Genomic DNA, 19,522 nt, shown 5'->3' with positions numbered 1-19,522 from the left:
TCTATCAGCCCTAAAATTTGGCTTTAGAAAAATTTCCATATATATGATTGGCATGAATTCAGAGTCAGAGTGACAGTGCTGTTGTTTTACATACTAACTCTCAAAAATGCATTTTCTTCTTGTTTTTTCTTCTCAAAAAGATAAGATATGGAAATCTAATTTCTCCCTTCCTCTACATCAAACCAGCAGGGATAATTAATAAGGCCTAGATCATTGATTTCAACCATTTTAACCATAGAACCTTTTCTTCAGAGGAAACATTTTATGGTACGCTCAAAGGGTATAGAAGTTGTAGCCTCCAGATATCTCCCATACCTGCCTTTGTTGGCCCTTGAATGGACTCTGGAAAATACCTACAGCTTTGTAGAGAGCACTTTGAAAAACTGTTGTAAACTGCATACTTGGGTAAATATTGCCAGATTTTCTTATGTAATGAGCAAAAAATTTTACTTAGAGTTTACAGCTCCCTCTTAATATGTCTTGAGGAGTTCAAGATGCTGTTGTTGACACTGGCAGCATGCCAGACAGAAAATTTTGTAGGAAATAAAATCCTGCATTTCCTTACTAAACTCCTTAACCAGTAGATGGGAATTGAGGGGGAGAGAGTAAAGAAATGTGATGTTTTACTATAACTGTTTTGGAAAAGAGAACAAAGACAATATTGAGTAAACACCAACATGGGAAATTTAAATAGAAAGTTATCATTTGACCAGCCTATACATGTTTTTTACATATAACATTTTTTTCTTAACACTTCTGAAAAACTGCAAATGAAGTTAGAAGACTATGAATTCTTAAGTTTTAAAAATCTTTTTAAATAATACAATTTTAAGATTCTCTGCTTAAATCTGTCTAAAGAAGCAAAATGAAAATTTACTGAGGAATGTAAATGAACATTTGAAAGAGGCATTAAAATGTAGAGGAAGCATTACAAACTTTCTAGCTAAACTTTGTTTTCTGATCAGTATGTTTTATCACTTTACAGAATGTAAATAAGTGAGTGCATATATGCTGAAATTAGGAACCAGTCTAACTGTATTTCAATTAGCTGTCCTTTAGAAAACCATTTGTTTCCTGACTAGTCAGACTGTTGACCTGTTATAAAGATTTTCCTGATCAGAAAAACTAATTTTTTCCAAATATTTGCCTTACCAACATTAGTAAATTCAGCCATTTCTTTTTGTTTTGTTTCTCATAAGGTATAATGACTTTTTTTTTCTTTTCCTTGATCTCTTTGGAATCACATTTTACGTGTCAAAAAAAGGCTTTAAAATCTAAGGCTTACATACAGCCTAGTGCACATTTAGAAAAATGTGTTTAAATGCCCCAGAGTAGTCTCCAGAGAACACTAACATGTTCCAACAGTGCTGCCGTAGACCACAAAATTTATTACAACTGTTTAATGAAGTTACAACTGCTACATTTCGCATTTCTTTTAAACATTCTTAATGGTGGCAGATTGTCTATTGTGGTTGAGTTTGATGTTAATTTTTGGAGAGATGTTTCAGTAGAAAATGATATAGCTGTAATAAGTCTTAGGTTGCTATGGGAAGAGGGATAAAGCATGAAAAGTATAATCTGAGAAGGGCTATCTGAGAGTTACAGGTGTCTTGGAAGGGATTTAAAGAGCACATCCTAACAAAGAATGCTAAACGTTAACTCAGAGAGGAGTTCACAAATATTACTTTATTAATCTAGCTCATATCCTCACTGTGTATGTAAATACTAACTACTCTAAACTGAAGTGAAAAATAATTATACTTTAATAGTATAGTTCAGGGATATAGGACCATGTCTATTTTTGTCATCAAAGTCCAGAAATTTTTTGTAGGCAACTGAGGCAGCTTTCTGGAAAGAAGAAGGAGACAGAAGACTATCTCCTTGGTAACTTTTCTGTTCCCATGAAGACCAACTGTGCTTCTTAAAGTTGAATTCCATGAGCTATCTTTTCATATTTAAAATAAATTTGACTTTACTTAAGCTAGTTTAAGTGGTTTTCTGTTCCTTGCAACAAAACTATACCAGACCAAGACAATGATTCTATAAAACTTTATCTTCATCATCACTGCCTATACATGGAAACTCAGATAATCCAAGCAGAGTCTGTGAACCACCCTGAATTATATAAAAATGTGATTTGTGTATCATATGTGTATTGTTGTCTAGGGGGAAAAGGCCATAGATTTCATCAAATACTCAAAGAAGTTTGTTACCCAAAAAGATTAAGAACTATTGGTAGAGAGCCTCATGCAGAGGCATCCTAAGTGACAGAGTCCCTTTACATTTTGCCTCCATGTTGAGGCAGTGAAAGACTTTGATTCATTATTGTTGCATCTGACAGTGCCATAATTATGCCAGTTTTTATCCTATATATGGAACGTTGAAAAAGATGCCCCTTAGAGCTTTGCTGCTATTAGATGTCTATTAACAATCTGACAAAATAGATTTTCATGAAATTTGGACCTCAGGAAAATTTACTAGGTAGTAATTTTTTTAAGAAGTCTTAGTTTTTGTTTATTTGATTATTTTCAATGGGACATTGATACAGGCAGGCTTCAAATCTGCAAGAGGGTGGTATTCTATCAAGAACTGATCTAGAATTTTAGAATTAGAATGGCCTTTCATTTTACAGATGAGGAAACTGAGACGCAAAAAAGGGTAAGTAAAATTTCTAAGGTCACTTGGTAGTAAAGCAGAAGTGAAGATAGAGTTCTGTTGACTGTCTCCAGAGCCTTTTTTTTTTTTTAACTGTACCAAACTTTTGATAATTATTACTTCTTTACTCCTTGTCCCCATCTATGATGCATAGTCAACTCATTTAATGTTTATACAACACTATGAAGAAGGTGCTGTTACTGGCATTTTAGTAACTACTTCTTCTGGGGAAATTTTCTTGGGGAAATTACATTGTGAATGTTCTATTAAAATATGTAAGTCAGTTTGAAAAATAGTGCCATATACATATATGTACTTATTCATGGTAGTGGAATTAGATTTCAAGTCTTGGATAAATCAATGAAAGAGCCATTTCAGATAATATTCTTCTCTGTTTTCTAGGAAATGTGTTTAGAGGCTTTTTTGTTTGTTTCCTTGTTTTTAAAATTCAAAGTTTTAAAAATGTTAAGGGCAAAAAGAACAAAAAATTGTCACTCTGGACTTAAAAACTACAATACAGTGAAATCAGTTACTGGACATTTCAAAAGGCACTTTATGAGTTTCACAGATTTTATGGAAAGTCCACACCTACTTGGAAACATGTACCTTTGCACTTACTATGCTTTCTGACTGGAATGACAGTCACCTACCTCAAAAGTCCTTCCCTTTATTCTTCACCCCCCATTTCCCATTTTCTCCTGGGAGAAGCCTGCTTATCCTGCAGGTCCCAGATATGGATTTCCCTTCTCTTCTACCAGTGTTCTTCTGCTCCTATAACATTTTATACACTCCTTTCCTATACAGTCATTGCATTGTTTTCATGTTGTATTTGCATGTGTGTCTTCTTTACTGAACTGAATTACTTGGGAATCTCAAGCTCCTAAAAAGAGGTAGACAGGTACAATAAGTATTCAATAAGTATTTGTCAAGTTATAGTTATGTATACATTTAAAGTATTTTTAAAAATGATACTAAAGGTATTCAGGTTTTTTGTAGAAGATTTGAAATACTGTTTCGATGAATAATTTCAAATTAAAACAACTTCTAAGCTAAGATTAAACAGTCTTAACTATATATTTATGATTATAGCTATTTAGTATAAACTTGAAAATTTCCTTCCAAAATCTAATCTTATTTTTGATTTTAGAACCTTGAGGCTTCAGACTTACATTTCCACATCAAAACTTAGAGCATACGATCTGACAAAGATTTTGTTTTGTTTTTGTGTTGTGAATGAAAGGTATTCTGAAATATAATTTGGGTGCCAGGATACTGGAATTTCAAGATCTTTCAGCTTCAGTGAGGAAGAGTAGTTTGTTGGTACTATTGAGAAAAAAAAGAAAAACGCCCTATTATACTGTTTAAGTATTTCTTTTGTTAAATGAATTACTCTTACTTTGCTGAGGCCAATGTTTTGAATTCCAGATACCTAACCACCACCTTACCTATCATTTAACTTGCAAATAAAATGGGCTTTTCCTCCAAGTAAATTTATAATATGAGAATTTGCATAAGTAGTAATGTTTGTTGCTTAATTTTGAAGTATTGGTGCTTCAAATACAGAAATATAGGTGCCAGGATTTAGTCATTATCAATAAAAATCATCTTGATGTGAAAGTAGTCCTTATAAATTTTATTTATTTTGGACTATGGGATTACAAATCCCATAAGAATTTATTAAGGGTAAACCTGAGAGAGACCAGGATAGCTTTTACATAGTATTAACATAAAAGACTTGCTTATTTCTCTTGCAGAAAAATTTGAAATAGTGATTAAAATGAGAAAATTGGGTAATTCAATGTCATTTTAGTCATATCTGTATTTGGCATTTTAACTATGAAGTCTGTCATATAAGGTCACTTAAGGTTGGCTCTCTGGCCTTTTTTGATTAAGAAACTTCAAAGTCATTTGATAGATTATTCAGAGGCTATTTTTGCTCTTAGCACACCTTGTGTATTCACATAATAAGTATTTTCATATCTGTGAATAATAATGAAATACTTCTTATACTCCTTTTATAATTATTGACTCTTTTTGTCACAGACTGATTTTATGCTGACCAACTAGACTAAATTAATTTTATCTGTTTATATATTTACTTTGAAAGTTAACTAGAATATGCTAGCAGGATATTCTAACTAATCTCTCAAACTTGAAAAGAATAATTTTTTAAAAATGTTGGATAAATCTTAAAAACACCAAAGAATTGGTAGGGCCAAATGCAAATGCTGGCAGGAACCCAGAAAGGGAGGCAGAGCACAAAGCTTCTTTAGCCTTGAGAGCATTTTTCCAAACTGCAGACTTCAACTTTAGTTTTTATACTCGACTGGTTGGAGCTTCAACTCTGAAAATTACTTTCTCAGTTTAAGGGTGAACCAGAATAAATCTACCCCGTTCGTCCACAGCATGACAGACTCTGACAAGTTGAAACTACAGGACATCCTAAACATAAACTCCTAAATTCACATCACAAGGGTGGTCCAAAAAACTTTAAACCCTGTTTATTTGGTTGAAAGTGGTCCGGCACTGGTGGTATCCCAGATTGCCTGACAGAGCAAAAATGAATACTTCTGCTCAAAGAAACTTCTTAAATAATTTTTTAAGAAAAACATCTCACAGTAAGAAGTAATTACGAAGCATGTATGGAAACAAGGAACCATGATCTAAAATCAGCAGGTATCAAGAATAGATATTTAAAGGCCTCAGACACTAGAATTATGAGTCACTGTTTATAAAATAATATTTTAAAAATAAAAGAATGCTTGAAAGTTTCTGCAGGGACTAGAAACTTTAAGAACCTACAAGCCATTTGGAAAGCCAAAATTAAAAAGAAAACTTCTAGAGATAAAAAATAAAATAATTAAAATAACTCAGTGTATGACATGAATTAAAGAGGAAATTATTGAACTGAGTGAGACAGAGTAAATGAAATTATCCAGAATGCCACATATGGACAAGGAAAAAAAGTAATAATGAATTAAAATGGTTAAAGACATAGAAGATAAAATAAGGTTTAACTTCTTAATGGAGTTGCAGAAGGAGAGAAAAGAATGGGAGAGAGAAATCTCTTACTAAAAGAAATTCTAGAGGTGTATTTCAAGCAGAAAGAAAATGACCCCAGATGGAAAGTCTGAAGTGAAAGAAAGAATGAACAACAACAACAACCGAAAAGGTAAATGTGGACAAACATTTATAAAACAGAATACACAAAAAGACTAACATAACCACACAACAGAATTGTGGTCTCAAGCATTTGTATGGTTTGAGAGAAGGCTAAGATTATTCAATAGTTAAGTATATATTTTTCTAAAAGAACAAACTATAAATTTTTGAAATCAGTAAAATGAAACAATATGGAATTATTAAAATTTAAAAGGAAAAATCTAAAACCAATTCTCAACCTTGGCTTACACAATACATTCACTTGGGAAGCTTTTAAAAACCCTAATGCCCAGGCTCCATCCTAAACCAATTAAATCAGAGTCTTTAAGTAATTTTGAAGCTCCCAGGGTGATTCTACAGAAAGCAAGGAGCAGAGGAAAAGAAACGTAGAACAGATAGAGCAGATAGAAGGTGCAAGGTAAGGTACTATATATAAATCAAAATATGTTGGTAAATCACTTTAAAAGCAAATGATCTAAATACTCTAATTAAAAGAAATTTTTTATTGTCATAAAAATCCAGTTTATGTTGCTTATGAGAGACATATCCAAAATATAAGATGGTAGAATAAATATAATTTCTAGAGATAAAGTATATTTCTCATAATAATAAAAGGTGTGATTTAACAGGAGAATATGTGTTTAATTTGTACGTGCCTAATAGTATAGCTTCAATATACATAAAGCAAAAATTGACAGACAAACCTACAGTTGTTTTGAGGAGGTTTGTTTTTTTTTCCCCCAGCATTAAAGTTTGATAAGTTTCAAAACTCTAAGGGAGATTTTAAGAGTAGTACAACCAATACCCTCATTTATGTTTGTTACCAAGATTCATTAACAGTTAATATTTTGCTACATTTACTCCATAAATCTATGTGTGTATATATAGACACATTTTTCTTTTTGTTTCTTTTCTGAACCATTTGAGTTACTTCAACATTAAATACGTTATCATGTATCACCAAAGACTGAGGACATTTTCCTACATAACCACAGTACAGTTGTCATCACATTCAGGAAATTTAACATTGATATAGTTACATGTTTACATAGTTCACATTTGAATTTTCCAGATTGTTCTAATAATGTTCTTTATAACTGTGGGTTGGTAGTTTGATCCAAGATCCAATCAAATATTATATATTGTATTTAGTTGAATATCTCTTAGGCTTGATTAATCTAGAAAATTCCCCATGATAGATCCATGTTAAACATTTTTGATAGGTATAGATGATACTGTGTTCTCAGTATATCACTAAGAGGGCATATGTCAGTTTGTCCCATTATCATTCATGTTAAGTTTCATCATTTGACTAAATTGGTATCCTCCAGATTTCTTCACTGTAAAGGCACCTTTAATCTCTAATCTGTTGGGTTATACGTGAAGATCGAGACAATTTCCTGTTCCTTGACAATTTTCACTGTAACTTTAACATGGTCTTGCCTGAGTCAAGTTTTGTTTCGGTTTTTTTTTTTTTTTACTATAATAGTTGGAAATAGGTGATTTTTCTATTTCTAGCTTGCTTACACATTCATTGGTTGGTATTCTTCTATAAAGAAAAACTTTCCCTTTTCCCCCTCTTTTTTAAAGTTCTGTAGACTGATAGATTTTTTTAAAAATTCAGTGTGTTATAATTCATTCCTATCATTATTATGATGCTAAAATCATCTCAAATTAGGCCAGTGGCAACTCCTGAAAGCTAGCTCCTTTGACCTTTTGATATATTCCTATTAATTTTTGAGCGTTACCTTGCTTTCTTGTACAACAAGATAGTTGAAGCTCACCTTGTACTTTCTCTGCTTCAACCCTGAAATAAGCCTTCCTGTAAAAAATGCAGATTCCTTTTAGCAAGGGGCCAAATTCTGGCATTAGGTATCCTCACTGCTACTGGGGTGTTATTGCATCTACACCCTTTCAGATGAAACATCTAATTCTAGTCTATCTCCAAAGGATTCTTTCTCTCCTTTCCCTCATTCTGAATTTGTATCTCCCAGCAACTTTAGTTTATTTCCCTATTTGCTCAGCCCTTCAATACACACAAAATAGTTTTTAAATGGCTGCAGTAGTACCACAACAACATACTAAGTAAAATTCAGGATTTCTTTGCAGTTTTTTGTCCTTAAAATTTCACCCATTGATATGATTATAATCAGAATACTGTGTTCATAATTATTTAATTTCAATAACTTATTTCAAATCAATTTATGGCGATCTTTATCTGCTTCTTTAAAAAAAAGTTGGAAGATTTTTAACACACCTTCTCAATAACAGAGAGCAAGCATTCACAGTGAGTAAGACTGTAGAGGATTTGAACAACATAATTAACAATCTAATAGCCATATATAGAATAGTGTACCCCAAAGCTACAAAGTAATATTCTTTCAAGCATACAGGTAACATTTATAAAAATGTTTTTTAAAAAATTGTGAATTTAAAAAATTATATTAAATATTTAAGGTATTATTTAATTTATAAAAATTTATAAGTCAAATGTTAGTAAGATTCAAAGGGTTGAATTATGTAGACAATGCTATTAAGCTAAAAATTGGTACCAAATTGCAATAAGGAAATACCCAAAGGTTTAGAAATTAGTAAATAACCTTCTAAAAAAAAATCCATTAGATGAAAATTTATAATAAAAATTACAAAATATTTTCAACTAAATAATAATGATACTTTTTGTGAAGAAATTTTTTGTCAAAAGTTACAAATGTGCTTTTTATTAAAACTTGTGGATATAGCTAAAGCATCGCTTAAAGGAAAATGTATAGCTTAAATGCATATATTATAAAGAAAAGCTGAAACTAGTGAACTAAGAATCTATCTCAAGAAATTAAAGATACCTCAGCAAATAAGGCCCTTTCCCCTCCAAAAAAAAAATGAAAAGGAAATAGTAAAGAGCAGGAAGATAGAAAAAGTCAGAGATAAAAGTTGGAATTTTGTAATAATATTAAAGAAATTAAATCAGTGGTTAAAGATCTCAGAAATAAAACTCCAGGCTTTACCAGCGAGTTCTAGTAAACATTTAAGGAAAAATGAATTCTGTTCTTACACATACTCTTTAAAAATAGAATGAAAGGAGTTATCCCACACTCATCTTAAGAGTCTAGCATAACCTTGATATTAAAACCCATCATGGACAGTACTAGCACAGAAAATTATAGTCTGATCTCACTTATGAACATAGATGCAAAAATCCATACACACACACACACACACAGTTTATCCTAATTATTCAGAAATTCCATATCTGCAAATTCACCTACTCACTAAAATTCAACTCCAAGGTGAGTACTCATGGCATTTTCAGACTCATTTGTGGACATGCTGAGGGTGGTGAAAAGTTTGTCATCTGACACACACCTTCCCAGCTGAAGTTGAACAATGCAAGCTCTGCCTTATTGTTTCAGCTCTCAAGTATAAAAATGTCCCATTTTCAGTCTATTTAATATCACATTTTTTGTGCTTTATTGATTTTTATGTTTATTTTTTAAATTTTATTTTTGGCTGCATTGAGTCTTCATTGCTGCACGCGGGCTTCCTCTAGTTTCGGCAAGCGGGGACTACTTCGTCGCGATGCGGGGGCTACTTAGTTGCGATGCGCAGGCTTCTCATTGCAGTGGCTTCTCTTGTTGCAGAGCACGGCCTTTAGGCGGGCGGGCTTCAGTACTTGTGGCTCGTGGGCTCTAGAGCGCAGGCTCAGTAGTTGTGGCACATGGGCTTAGTTGCTCCGCGGCATGTGGGATCTTCCCGGACCAGGGCTTGAACCCGTGTCCCCTGCATTGGCAGATGGATTCTTAACCACTGCGCCACCAGGGAAGCCCTATTTTGCTTTAAAAATGGCCCCTAAGCATAATGTTAAAGTTCTATCGAGCCTATCTAAGCACAGGAATGCTGTATTATGCCTTACAGAGAAAATAGTGTATTAGATATGCTTCCCTTAGTCATGAGTTATAATGGAATTGACTGTGAGTTCAGTGTTGATGCATCATAATACATATTAAATAAGTTACCTTTAAACAGAAATACACATAAATCCAGGTTATGTGTTGCTCTGGTGTTGAAAGTATTGTAACCAGAGGCCTAGTCTTGTATTTCCCTTAGGAGCATGGTTTAGTGATCGTGGTGACTTTATAGACCAGACCCATCACAAATAGAACCAACTGTATATACATATATAAAACAAATCCTTTAAGTTATGAAGACAGTAATTTATCAAAACCAAATTAGATTCTTCCCAATAAGGCAAGATTGATTTAACACTACAGAATTAATGAGTATACTGTATCACATAAACAGATCAAAGAAAAGTCATATCTCAGTAGCTGAGTACATTTGATAAAATCTAACATAGATTTGTGTGAAAGTTTTTTTTAAAAGGAGCTAGCACAATATAAAAGTAGCTTCATCAGCTTTATCAAGGATTCTATATAAAACCTGCAACAGTCATTATATTTAATGGTGAGTTATACATTAATGGTGAACATTATACTTAATGTTCCCTCTGAGACTGGAAACAAAATAGTACCTGCTTGTATTAGTCCTGTTTAATATTGTATTAGAAGTCCTGGGCAAAGCAGCGAGGCAAAAAATAGATGGGTGGGTGGGTGGATGGATAGATAAGAAAAGAAGAAATAATATTATTTTTCACAGATTATGTAACTACGTACCTAGACTAGAATACCCCAAATAATATACAGATAAGCAGTTGAGATAACAGGAATTTAGTAATGTTGCTGGATACAAATCATTGTACAAAACTGAATTGCATTTCTGTAACCAACAATGAAAAATCAAATTTTAAAAAATAACAAGGTTTATCCATAGGGGAAAAGCAATAACAGCACCAAAAAATATGAGTTAACAAGAAATACAAATCCAACAAAATATACATGGGACCTTTTAAGAGAAATTGTTAAAGCTATTGAGAGACAATGAGGAACTAAATAGATGGAGAACTATGCCATGTCCATGGATTAAAAGAGTCCATATTTTATTAAAGACGTTAATTCTCCCAAATGACCTTTAGATTCAGTGCCACTCTAATCAAAATCACAATAGGATGTGTTGTATAAAGGTACTATCACACAGCCATGTACATGAATTAACTACAGAAACACAAATGACACAAACTTAATATTAAATGAAAGAAGAAAGTCACAAAAGCAAATGTGTAGTGTAAAACTAAACTATGTTATTCAGAAGACAGTCATAGGTAGCAAGACTATAAAAGGAAATCAAGGGAACGATTATCACTAAAATCAGGATAGTGGCTACCATTACAGAAAGGGGTAGGGGATGTCGTCAGGGAGGATCCTGTTTCTACGGTGCAGGCAATGTGTTATTTCTTGACCTGGGTGATAATTACTTGGATATTCTGTTCATTTTGTGATTAGTCTTTAAACTAAATATATGTTGATGCAAAAAAAAATTACAGAGCTCAACCAAAGAATTTGAAATGGATTAAGTGTATTACTGAGAGTTAATGTTATTAAGTTAATCCATGATATTAAGTTATTGATAATTATATTTCAAAGTTGAATTAAGTTGAATGATTTGGAATACTCCATCCAGGTAGAAAGGTTAATTTCTAAGAAGCACTTTTTTAAAGACTATCAGAAATTTTTTGTTACCCAATTTACTAGAGTCTACCAGTATTCTGCTTTTACTATGTTCAGGAAGATAGTAAAATTCTGCTTTTACCATGTTCAGGAAGATCATTAGTTGGACAAACCACAAAAGATTTTATATATAACATGATATTAATAGCTAACAATGATATCTACCACTTTTTGAGCGTTTACCATGTACCAGATACTAGGGCAAGAATTATAAACGCATAATCTCATTTAATCCTAGAAACGACTCTTAAGTGTGGGTACCATTGTTGTCCCCATATCACACAGGTAAAGGGCAGAATCAGGTTTTGATTTTAGTCTCTCTGATTCCAGAACTCTTGTTCTTAACCATAGCCCCACATAAGGATTAGAATGGCAATCTAGTAGTGTAGTTAGTATTACATGTTGTTATAGATTCATTTATTCAAACTGGTTATGATTTGAGTATTCAAATTTGTTAATTTAGCAGTAAATGTCAGCTATATGCCAGGCATTTCAAGGTACCTATCTACTGGATCTTTTGCTCTGTTTAGCAACTTGGAACCTATACCACAGTAGTTCGCTGGCCTCCTTCTTCCTTAGAGCTAGTGTATTGTGATATTTCAAGTATCACTAAACTTAATTCAACTTTACAGATGATTATTTGTTATACACATCACCCAAACTACATAATAATCTACTTCCTGATTTGGCTGCAGTACAGAAAATTACCTTTTGAGCCCTAGGATCAGCTCTTGTTGCTGAGGGAGTTTCTAGCTATTCCTTTTATTTCCTTATACCCTCATAACCCCTTCTTTGGATGAGTTCTTAAATAAAATTTTGTTGACAAAAATCTTTTAATTGGTTCATATTGTTTTTATGGTACTATAAAATGCCATGTACTGTATTAAACAGGTCCTGTATACAGTTTATTTATAATCAAATGGTGATTATGGTCATTTCTATAAAATGTTAGGACATCAGGCTCTTGGTAAAAAATGTAACCCTTTTTATTGCCTTCCTTTTCTGAAAAAAAAAATCAACTTTAGATTATATTATTTTATTTTGACTTACAGTGCCTTTTCCAGGAGCTTAACTACAGTCTGTAGTTTAACACCTCTCTAATGGACACTATGGCAATATGCTAGCTGAGGTAAAAGGAACAGAAGCTGGGCAGATTTTCTCTGCCCTATAGGCTTTAAAGAACCAAGATTCTGTTTTTACCCAATTATTTCACTGTATTTCTTTCCTTTATGTTTCCAGTGTCTACTCATAATTTTTTTCAGCAAAATTGTCTTAATATCAATAAAATGGCATATGTCTTAAGTTGGTTTTTATTATTGCTTTACTGTCTGAACACTAGGACTATAGGCTTCAGACCAACAAAAATCCACTGTTTTCCTTCATCCTTATTTGCCGCTATGTAGATCCGTATTATCAATAGTTGCATTTGACTAACTTTAATGGTCATGTCCGGTTTTGTTTACCTTCTTTTTTCCTACTACTTTTGGACACAAGGAACACTCCTGAACAAAATAAAATTTTTCATAACTTAAGAAATACTATCCTTTCATTGCTTTGCTCTTTGGTCCTTTTGAATCATTGAGACAAATTAAAGTCCAAAGACATCATTATATTGACTACTGAGAATTAATTTGTGAATGGATTCTTTCATCTACAAAGACAGTTTTCAAAGTGTGGTCTGGGGATCTGAGACCCTTCTAGGGTCTCTGTGGGGAGGAAATTATTTTCATCATAATACTAAAATATCGTTTGCCTTTTCTACTCTAATCCTCTTTTGAGTGTAGGGTTGAGTTTTCTAGAAACTTCATGGCATGTGATGTTGCAACAGCTTGAATGCAAAGCAGACGTGCGAATCCATCTGTCTTCTATTAAGCCCAACATTAGAGAGACTTGAAAAAATGTAAAACAGTAACTCATTTTTACTATCTTTCTAATCTAGACTTTCATGAGAAAGTATAATTTACATTAGCATATACTGTAGTGTTATTGTTTTATAAATGAATTGATGTTTTTAAACCATTCAGTTTTAATTTCAAATATGGTATTATTGATAGAACCTGCATAAACAAAAGAGCTCTTTTAGGCCCTCAGTAATTTTTAAACATGTAAAGGGATCATGAGACCAAAAAGAGAGCCAATAATCTATACTATTTTTTTTATTCTCAAATGTTTGAATTTTTCTTCTATTTTATTTCATCTTATAAAAAGCATAATGAAAATAATCTATTTTTAGGTTGCTACAAACCTCAGGAAAGATCAGATTACTTGATGTTGGCAGCTGCTTTAACCCATTTCTGAAGTTTGAAGAATTTCTAACTGTTGGCATAGACATCGTACCTGCTGTAGAGGTATGCATAGTTCTGTTTGTTTTGAGATGAATATTTTACATGTATATATACAAAGGAAAGCACTGTCTTTACACTCCTGAAATAGCAAATATATTTCTTGTGTACAAGTTGATAAGAGACTATTTCTATTCAAAACTAAAAGTATATTTTGTGAAAATTTGAGCATTTAGTTAACTAATATTAATTTGACCAATACCATATTTGTCTTCATTTTGTTTTGTTCCCTGTTTATCATCTATCATTTCAATCAAGAAACTTCAGTAAGTTGCAAAGATTCCTTATTTTATTTTTTAATGCATCTCTTTCTGAAACGTACTCTGATGTAGAGCTATTATGGAATAGTGGAAAGAGCAAGGGCTTTGGAGACAGCCAAAACTTTATTAAATCCCAGCTATTTGTACTTAGTAGATTAAACAACTTTACAAAGAATGTTTCCTCTGCTTTTAAAATTAGATTTTTTTTCCCCTCAATGACATAAGTTTATAACATTTGCCATTATACTTTTGATATGGCACCAGACACAAAAAATTTTTTACAAATTTTTATTGCTATAAAGAGATTGTGGTAGAGTATAAACTCAGGCTCAGAGATTTTTTTCCTCCACTGCTATATTCCCAGTACCTAGAAGAGTGCCTGGCATACTAAGTACTCATTAAATACTTCTTGAATAAAAGAATGAAATCTTATTTTCAACCTTGATTTGACTCTCTGACCCTCAGTTTTCTTGTCTGTGCAGTGGGGTTTGTAATGGACTATACCTTATAAGATTTTTGTTGTGTTTACTTGAGAAAAAGTATTTAAAGCACCTAACAAAGCACCTGTTATATTGTGAGTGCTAAAGAAATGTTTGCTGTTATTATTGTAAAGTTCCTGCATGAAGAGTCAACTTTCATATGAATTTATTCTTTGATTCTTATGAGCTTGACTGTCTATATTGAATCTATGTGACTAACACTGACGAATAAGAAAATGCTAAAAGCGTTACTATTATCTCCTAAAGGTAGACAGATACTTGCTGTACGGTAAAACAGCTGTTCTTAGCTTACCACTGCAGAGAATTCCTGGGCCATTAGAAGCTATAGTTTTAAAGTGCAGGTGGATTTGTACATGGATTCTCTCCCCTTCCTTCCTCAAGACACACATTAGAGATGTCCTTCAAGGACTGGTAAGACATGATGACCATTTGATCTAAACCTAAGGCTCAAATATTAAAATATTAAGCTTATTTATATATAGGGCTATAAGTTTTCAACTGTAAAGCCATTAGATAGGCAAAAGAACTACTATACATGAGTTCAGTAGTAGAATCAGACTTTGATAGTTCCAGAACCCTATAACTAATTTTAAAACAAAGGGAAGAAACTTATACTTCCAGTCGAGATGGAGTGACAGGGACCAGACTGATGCTCTTTCCCCCTGCCTGCAGCAACTAAAAAGTGGACAAAATATTCAAAATAATATACAAGAACTGGACATCAGGTAATGAAGGACAGTGATCCCCAAGAGATGGAAAACAAATGAGATGAGCCATATGGTTGCACATACAGCCTTCAGAGAGTTTCCAACGTGTGGCACAAACAGGGGATCCCAAGCAGAGTCCAGCTGGTAGTGAGTTGTAGAGGCAGAGGTGAGAGTCCTGAGAGACCAAGACAGCTAAGGCTCATGGACAAAGTACCAAAGATAAGAGAGCTACACAGAGAGAAAACTCCAGGGGTCTGCAAAGAATCCTCCGTGAGTACTCAGCTGAGTACTTATCAGTACACGTCTGTGAGAAAACTACATGAGACTGGAGGAAGTACCACCTCAAAGGTCTAGAGGTTATAGTGCCCAGCACACTCACACAGGCTGGAAGTAGCACCCATTCCCACCAGCCACACTGGAAACCTCAAGAATCACAGTAGCCTGGGTAGAGTACACAGAAAAGCCTTGCATCAGTAGTGGAGAATAATTAGCCTTAGACTGAAGGCTGCTGTAGTCCCACCTAGCAAATCCTGAAACAAAAACCAAAAAGATCAAATTGTCTCCAGATAATTTAACTACATCCTAGAGCAAAGTTAGAATATTTATAGCAATACCAAGTCATCCAGGACGCAGCAAAGTAAAGTTCACCATGCCTAGCGTCCAATAAAAAAGTAATCAGCCAAGTAAAGAAGCAAGAAAATAGGACCCACAATGAGGAGGTCAGTCATCCAGCAGAGACCAACTGTGAACTGACACAGATGTTAAAATTCGGAAACAAGGACATTAAGATAGGGACATTATGACTGTATTCTGTATGAACAAAAAGTAAAGTAGAGACATGGAAGATAATTTAAAAAACCCAAATCTAACTTCTGGAGACGGATACTATGATATATGATATGAAACATGTACTAAATGGGATTAACGGTACATTAGATATTGAAGAAGAAAAGTTAAACTGAGGACATGGCAATAGAAACTACCCAAAATTAAACTGAGATATTTTTTTAATGGAAAAGCATCAGCAAGCAGTGAGTTAATTTCAAATGGCCAAATATAAGCATAATTGGAGTCCCCCCAAGAAAGGAATGAAAGAAATAATGGTCAGAATTTTTCTGAACTTGATAAAAGCTAACTAATAGTAGAGCTGACCCTTAGCACCCAGGGGAATTGTTCCAGGACAGCCCACCACCACCACAGATATCAAAGTCTGTGGATGCTCAGGTCCTTAGAGTTGGCTCTTCATATCCCTGTGTTCCATGTCCACAGATACAGAGGACTAACTGTATATTTCTTGGAAAAATCCATGTATAATTGGACCTGTGCAGTTCAAACTCGTGTTGTTCAAGAGTCAGTTGTAATGTAGAGTTTATAATCTATATAAAAATAAAATGTATGATAACAATAGCACAAGAGGGGAGAAAGGGAAATATACTATATGTATAGTAATAGGTTTTTATAATATATATAAAGTGGTAAAATACTATTTGAAGGTAGACTATGATAGGTTAAAGATGTAGACTATAAATTCTAAAGCAACCAGTAAAATAAAGAGTTACAGCTAATAAGCCAGCAAAGGAGATAAAATAGAATTACAAAGAAATTTCTTGAATTCAAAAGATGGCAGAAAAGGGAAGGAAACAATGAACAGATGGGAAACATAGAAAATAAATAGCAAGATCATACATTTAAACTTAAGTTTACCAATAATCACATTAAATAGATATGGCCTAAATACCCCCAATTAAAAGGTGGAAATTGTCAGATTGGATTAAAAAAAGCAAGACTCAAATATATGTTGCCTATAAGAAATGCACTTCAATTATAAACACACAAAATAGGATGTGTAAAAGAAAGACACTGTGGCACTATTACAGTCAGACAAAGTAGATGTCAGAGCAATATTACCAGCAGTAAAGATGGCCATTTCATAATGATAAAAAGTTCAGTTAATCAAGAGTACAAAACAATCCTCAATATATATGCATCTAATAACAGAGCTTCAAAATAACGTAAACCAAAAATTGATAAGGTAGCAATTACAAATAGACATTTATAAAATTATAGTTGAAGATTTCATTACCCCTCTCTCAATAATTGATGGAACAATTAGAACATTGGTCAAAGAAGAACTCACAAGGAAAGTTAGACCATATTTTCTTTTCTTCCTTTTTTTTTTTTTTTTTTTTGCAGTACGCGGGCCTCTCACTGTTGTGGCCTCTCCCGTTGCGGAGCACAGGCTCTGGACCTGCAGGCTCAGCAGCCATGGCTCACGGGCCTAGGCGCTCCGTGGCATGTGGGATCTTCCCGGACCGGGGCACGAACCCGTGTCCCCTGCATTGGCAGGTGGACTCTCAACCACTGCGCCACCAAGGAAGCCCTAGACCATATTTTCAAATGAAGATAAATAAAAACATATGATATCAAAAACATAAGATATGCATAGGATGCCACTAAAATCACTAAAATAGTACTTAGAGGAAATTTTACAATAGTAAACACCTTTATTAGAAAAATAAGAAAGGTCTCAAAGTAATGACATCAACTTTCCAACTAGGAAAAAAAACAAACCCACATTAAATCTAAAATACAAGAAAGAAAATAATAAAGATTACAGCAGAAATCAATGAAATAGAAAACCTTTAGAAAATAGTAGGGAAAAAACTGATGAAAGCAAACACTACCTCTTTGAGAAGATCAATAAAATTTATAAATCACTAGCCATACTGATTAGGAAATAAAGAGAAAGGTGTGACATCATGTATATTTTACCAATATTAAAAGAAAGGAAAATATTACAAAAAATTTTATGCCAATAAATTCCACAACTTAAGTGAAATGGTCAAACTCCTTGGAAGACACATACTGCCAAAGCTCACTCATGAAGAAATACATAACCTCAGTAGCCCTAAATGTATTAAAGAAATTTGAATTGGCAGTTAAAAACTTTCCCACAAAGAAAATTCCAGGCTCAAATGGCTTCACTTCCCAACTTATTCTATGAGGCCATTACCCCAATACCAAAATCAGAGACATTACAGAACAAAAACAACAACAACTTATAGACCATATCCATCATAAACATAGAAAAGTTGTCTACAAAATTCTAGCATATTGAACCGAACAGTATTTCAAAAGGGATAATACATCATGGCTAAGTTTGATTTATTCTAGGAGTATAAGATTGGTTTAATGTTAAAAAAAATAATCTATAACACCTATACAAAAATCTACTGAAAATGGATTAAAGACCTAAATATAAGACCAGATACTATAAAACACCTAGAGGAAAACACAGGCAGAACACTCTGACATAAATCGCAACAATATTTGTTTTTTGATCCATCTCCTAGAGTAATGGAAATAAAAACAAAAATAAACAAATGGGACCTAATTAAACTTAAAAGCTTCTGCACAGCAAAGGAGACCATCAACAAAACAAAAAGACACAACCTACAGACTGGGAGAAAATATTTGCAAACAATGCTACCAATAAGGGATTAATCTCCAAAATATACAAACAGCTCATACAGCTTATTATCAAAAAAACAACTCAGTCAAAAAATGGGCAAGAGACCTAAATAGACGTTTCTTCAAAGAAGATATGAATGGCCAACAGGCACATGAAAAGATGATCAGTATCACTAAGTATTAGAGAAATGCAAATCAAAACTACAGTGAGGCATCACGTCACAACAGTCAGAATGACCATCATTAAAAAGTCTACAAATAATAAATATTGGAGAGGGTGTGGAGAAAAAGGAACCCACTTACACTGTTGATGGGAATGTAAATTGGTGCAGCCACTATGGAGAACAGTATAGAGGTTCCTTAAAAAACTAAAAATAGAGTTACCATATGATCCTGCAATCCCACTCCTGGGCATATATCTGGAGAAAACTCCAATTTGAAAAGATACATGCACCCCAGTGTTCATAGCAGCACTATTTACAATAGCCAAGACATGGAAGCAACCTAACTGTCCATCAACAGATGAATGGATAAAGAAGATGTGGTATGTATACACAATGGAATATTACTCAGCCATAACAAAGAATGAAATAATGCCATTTGTGGCAAAATGGTTAGACCTAGAGATTATCATAGTAAATGAAGTCAGACAGAGAAAGATAAATAGCATAGGGTATCACTTATATGTAGAATCTTTAAAAATAATGATACAAGTGAACTTATTTACACAACAGAAACAGACTCACAGACAGAATACAAATGTATGGTTACCAAACGGGATAGTGGGGGACGGGTTTGGTGGCG

The 19,522-nt window shown here is 33.4% G+C and overlaps 1 protein-coding gene across 1 annotated transcript in view; it reads left to right on the top strand.

Moving 5' to 3' along the window:
• Positions 1–19,522, top strand: part of SAMTOR (S-adenosylmethionine sensor upstream of mTORC1) — an 87,194-nt gene that overhangs the window by 54,587 nt on the left and 13,085 nt on the right. Inside the window, exon 4 of the mRNA XM_082846158.1 lies at positions 13,672–13,786. Coding sequence (XP_082702284.1) covers positions 13,672–13,786 — 115 coding nt within the window. The remainder of the gene's footprint in view (positions 1–13,671; positions 13,787–19,522) is intronic.

Source organism: Leucopleurus acutus (genome assembly GCF_964270905.1).
Source record: "Leucopleurus acutus genome assembly, chromosome: 9".
Classification (NCBI taxonomy): Eukaryota; Metazoa; Chordata; class Mammalia; order Artiodactyla; family Delphinidae; genus Leucopleurus; species Leucopleurus acutus.
Note: the sequence above shows the minus strand (reverse complement) of the source record. Positions and strands in the feature narration are given on the sequence as shown.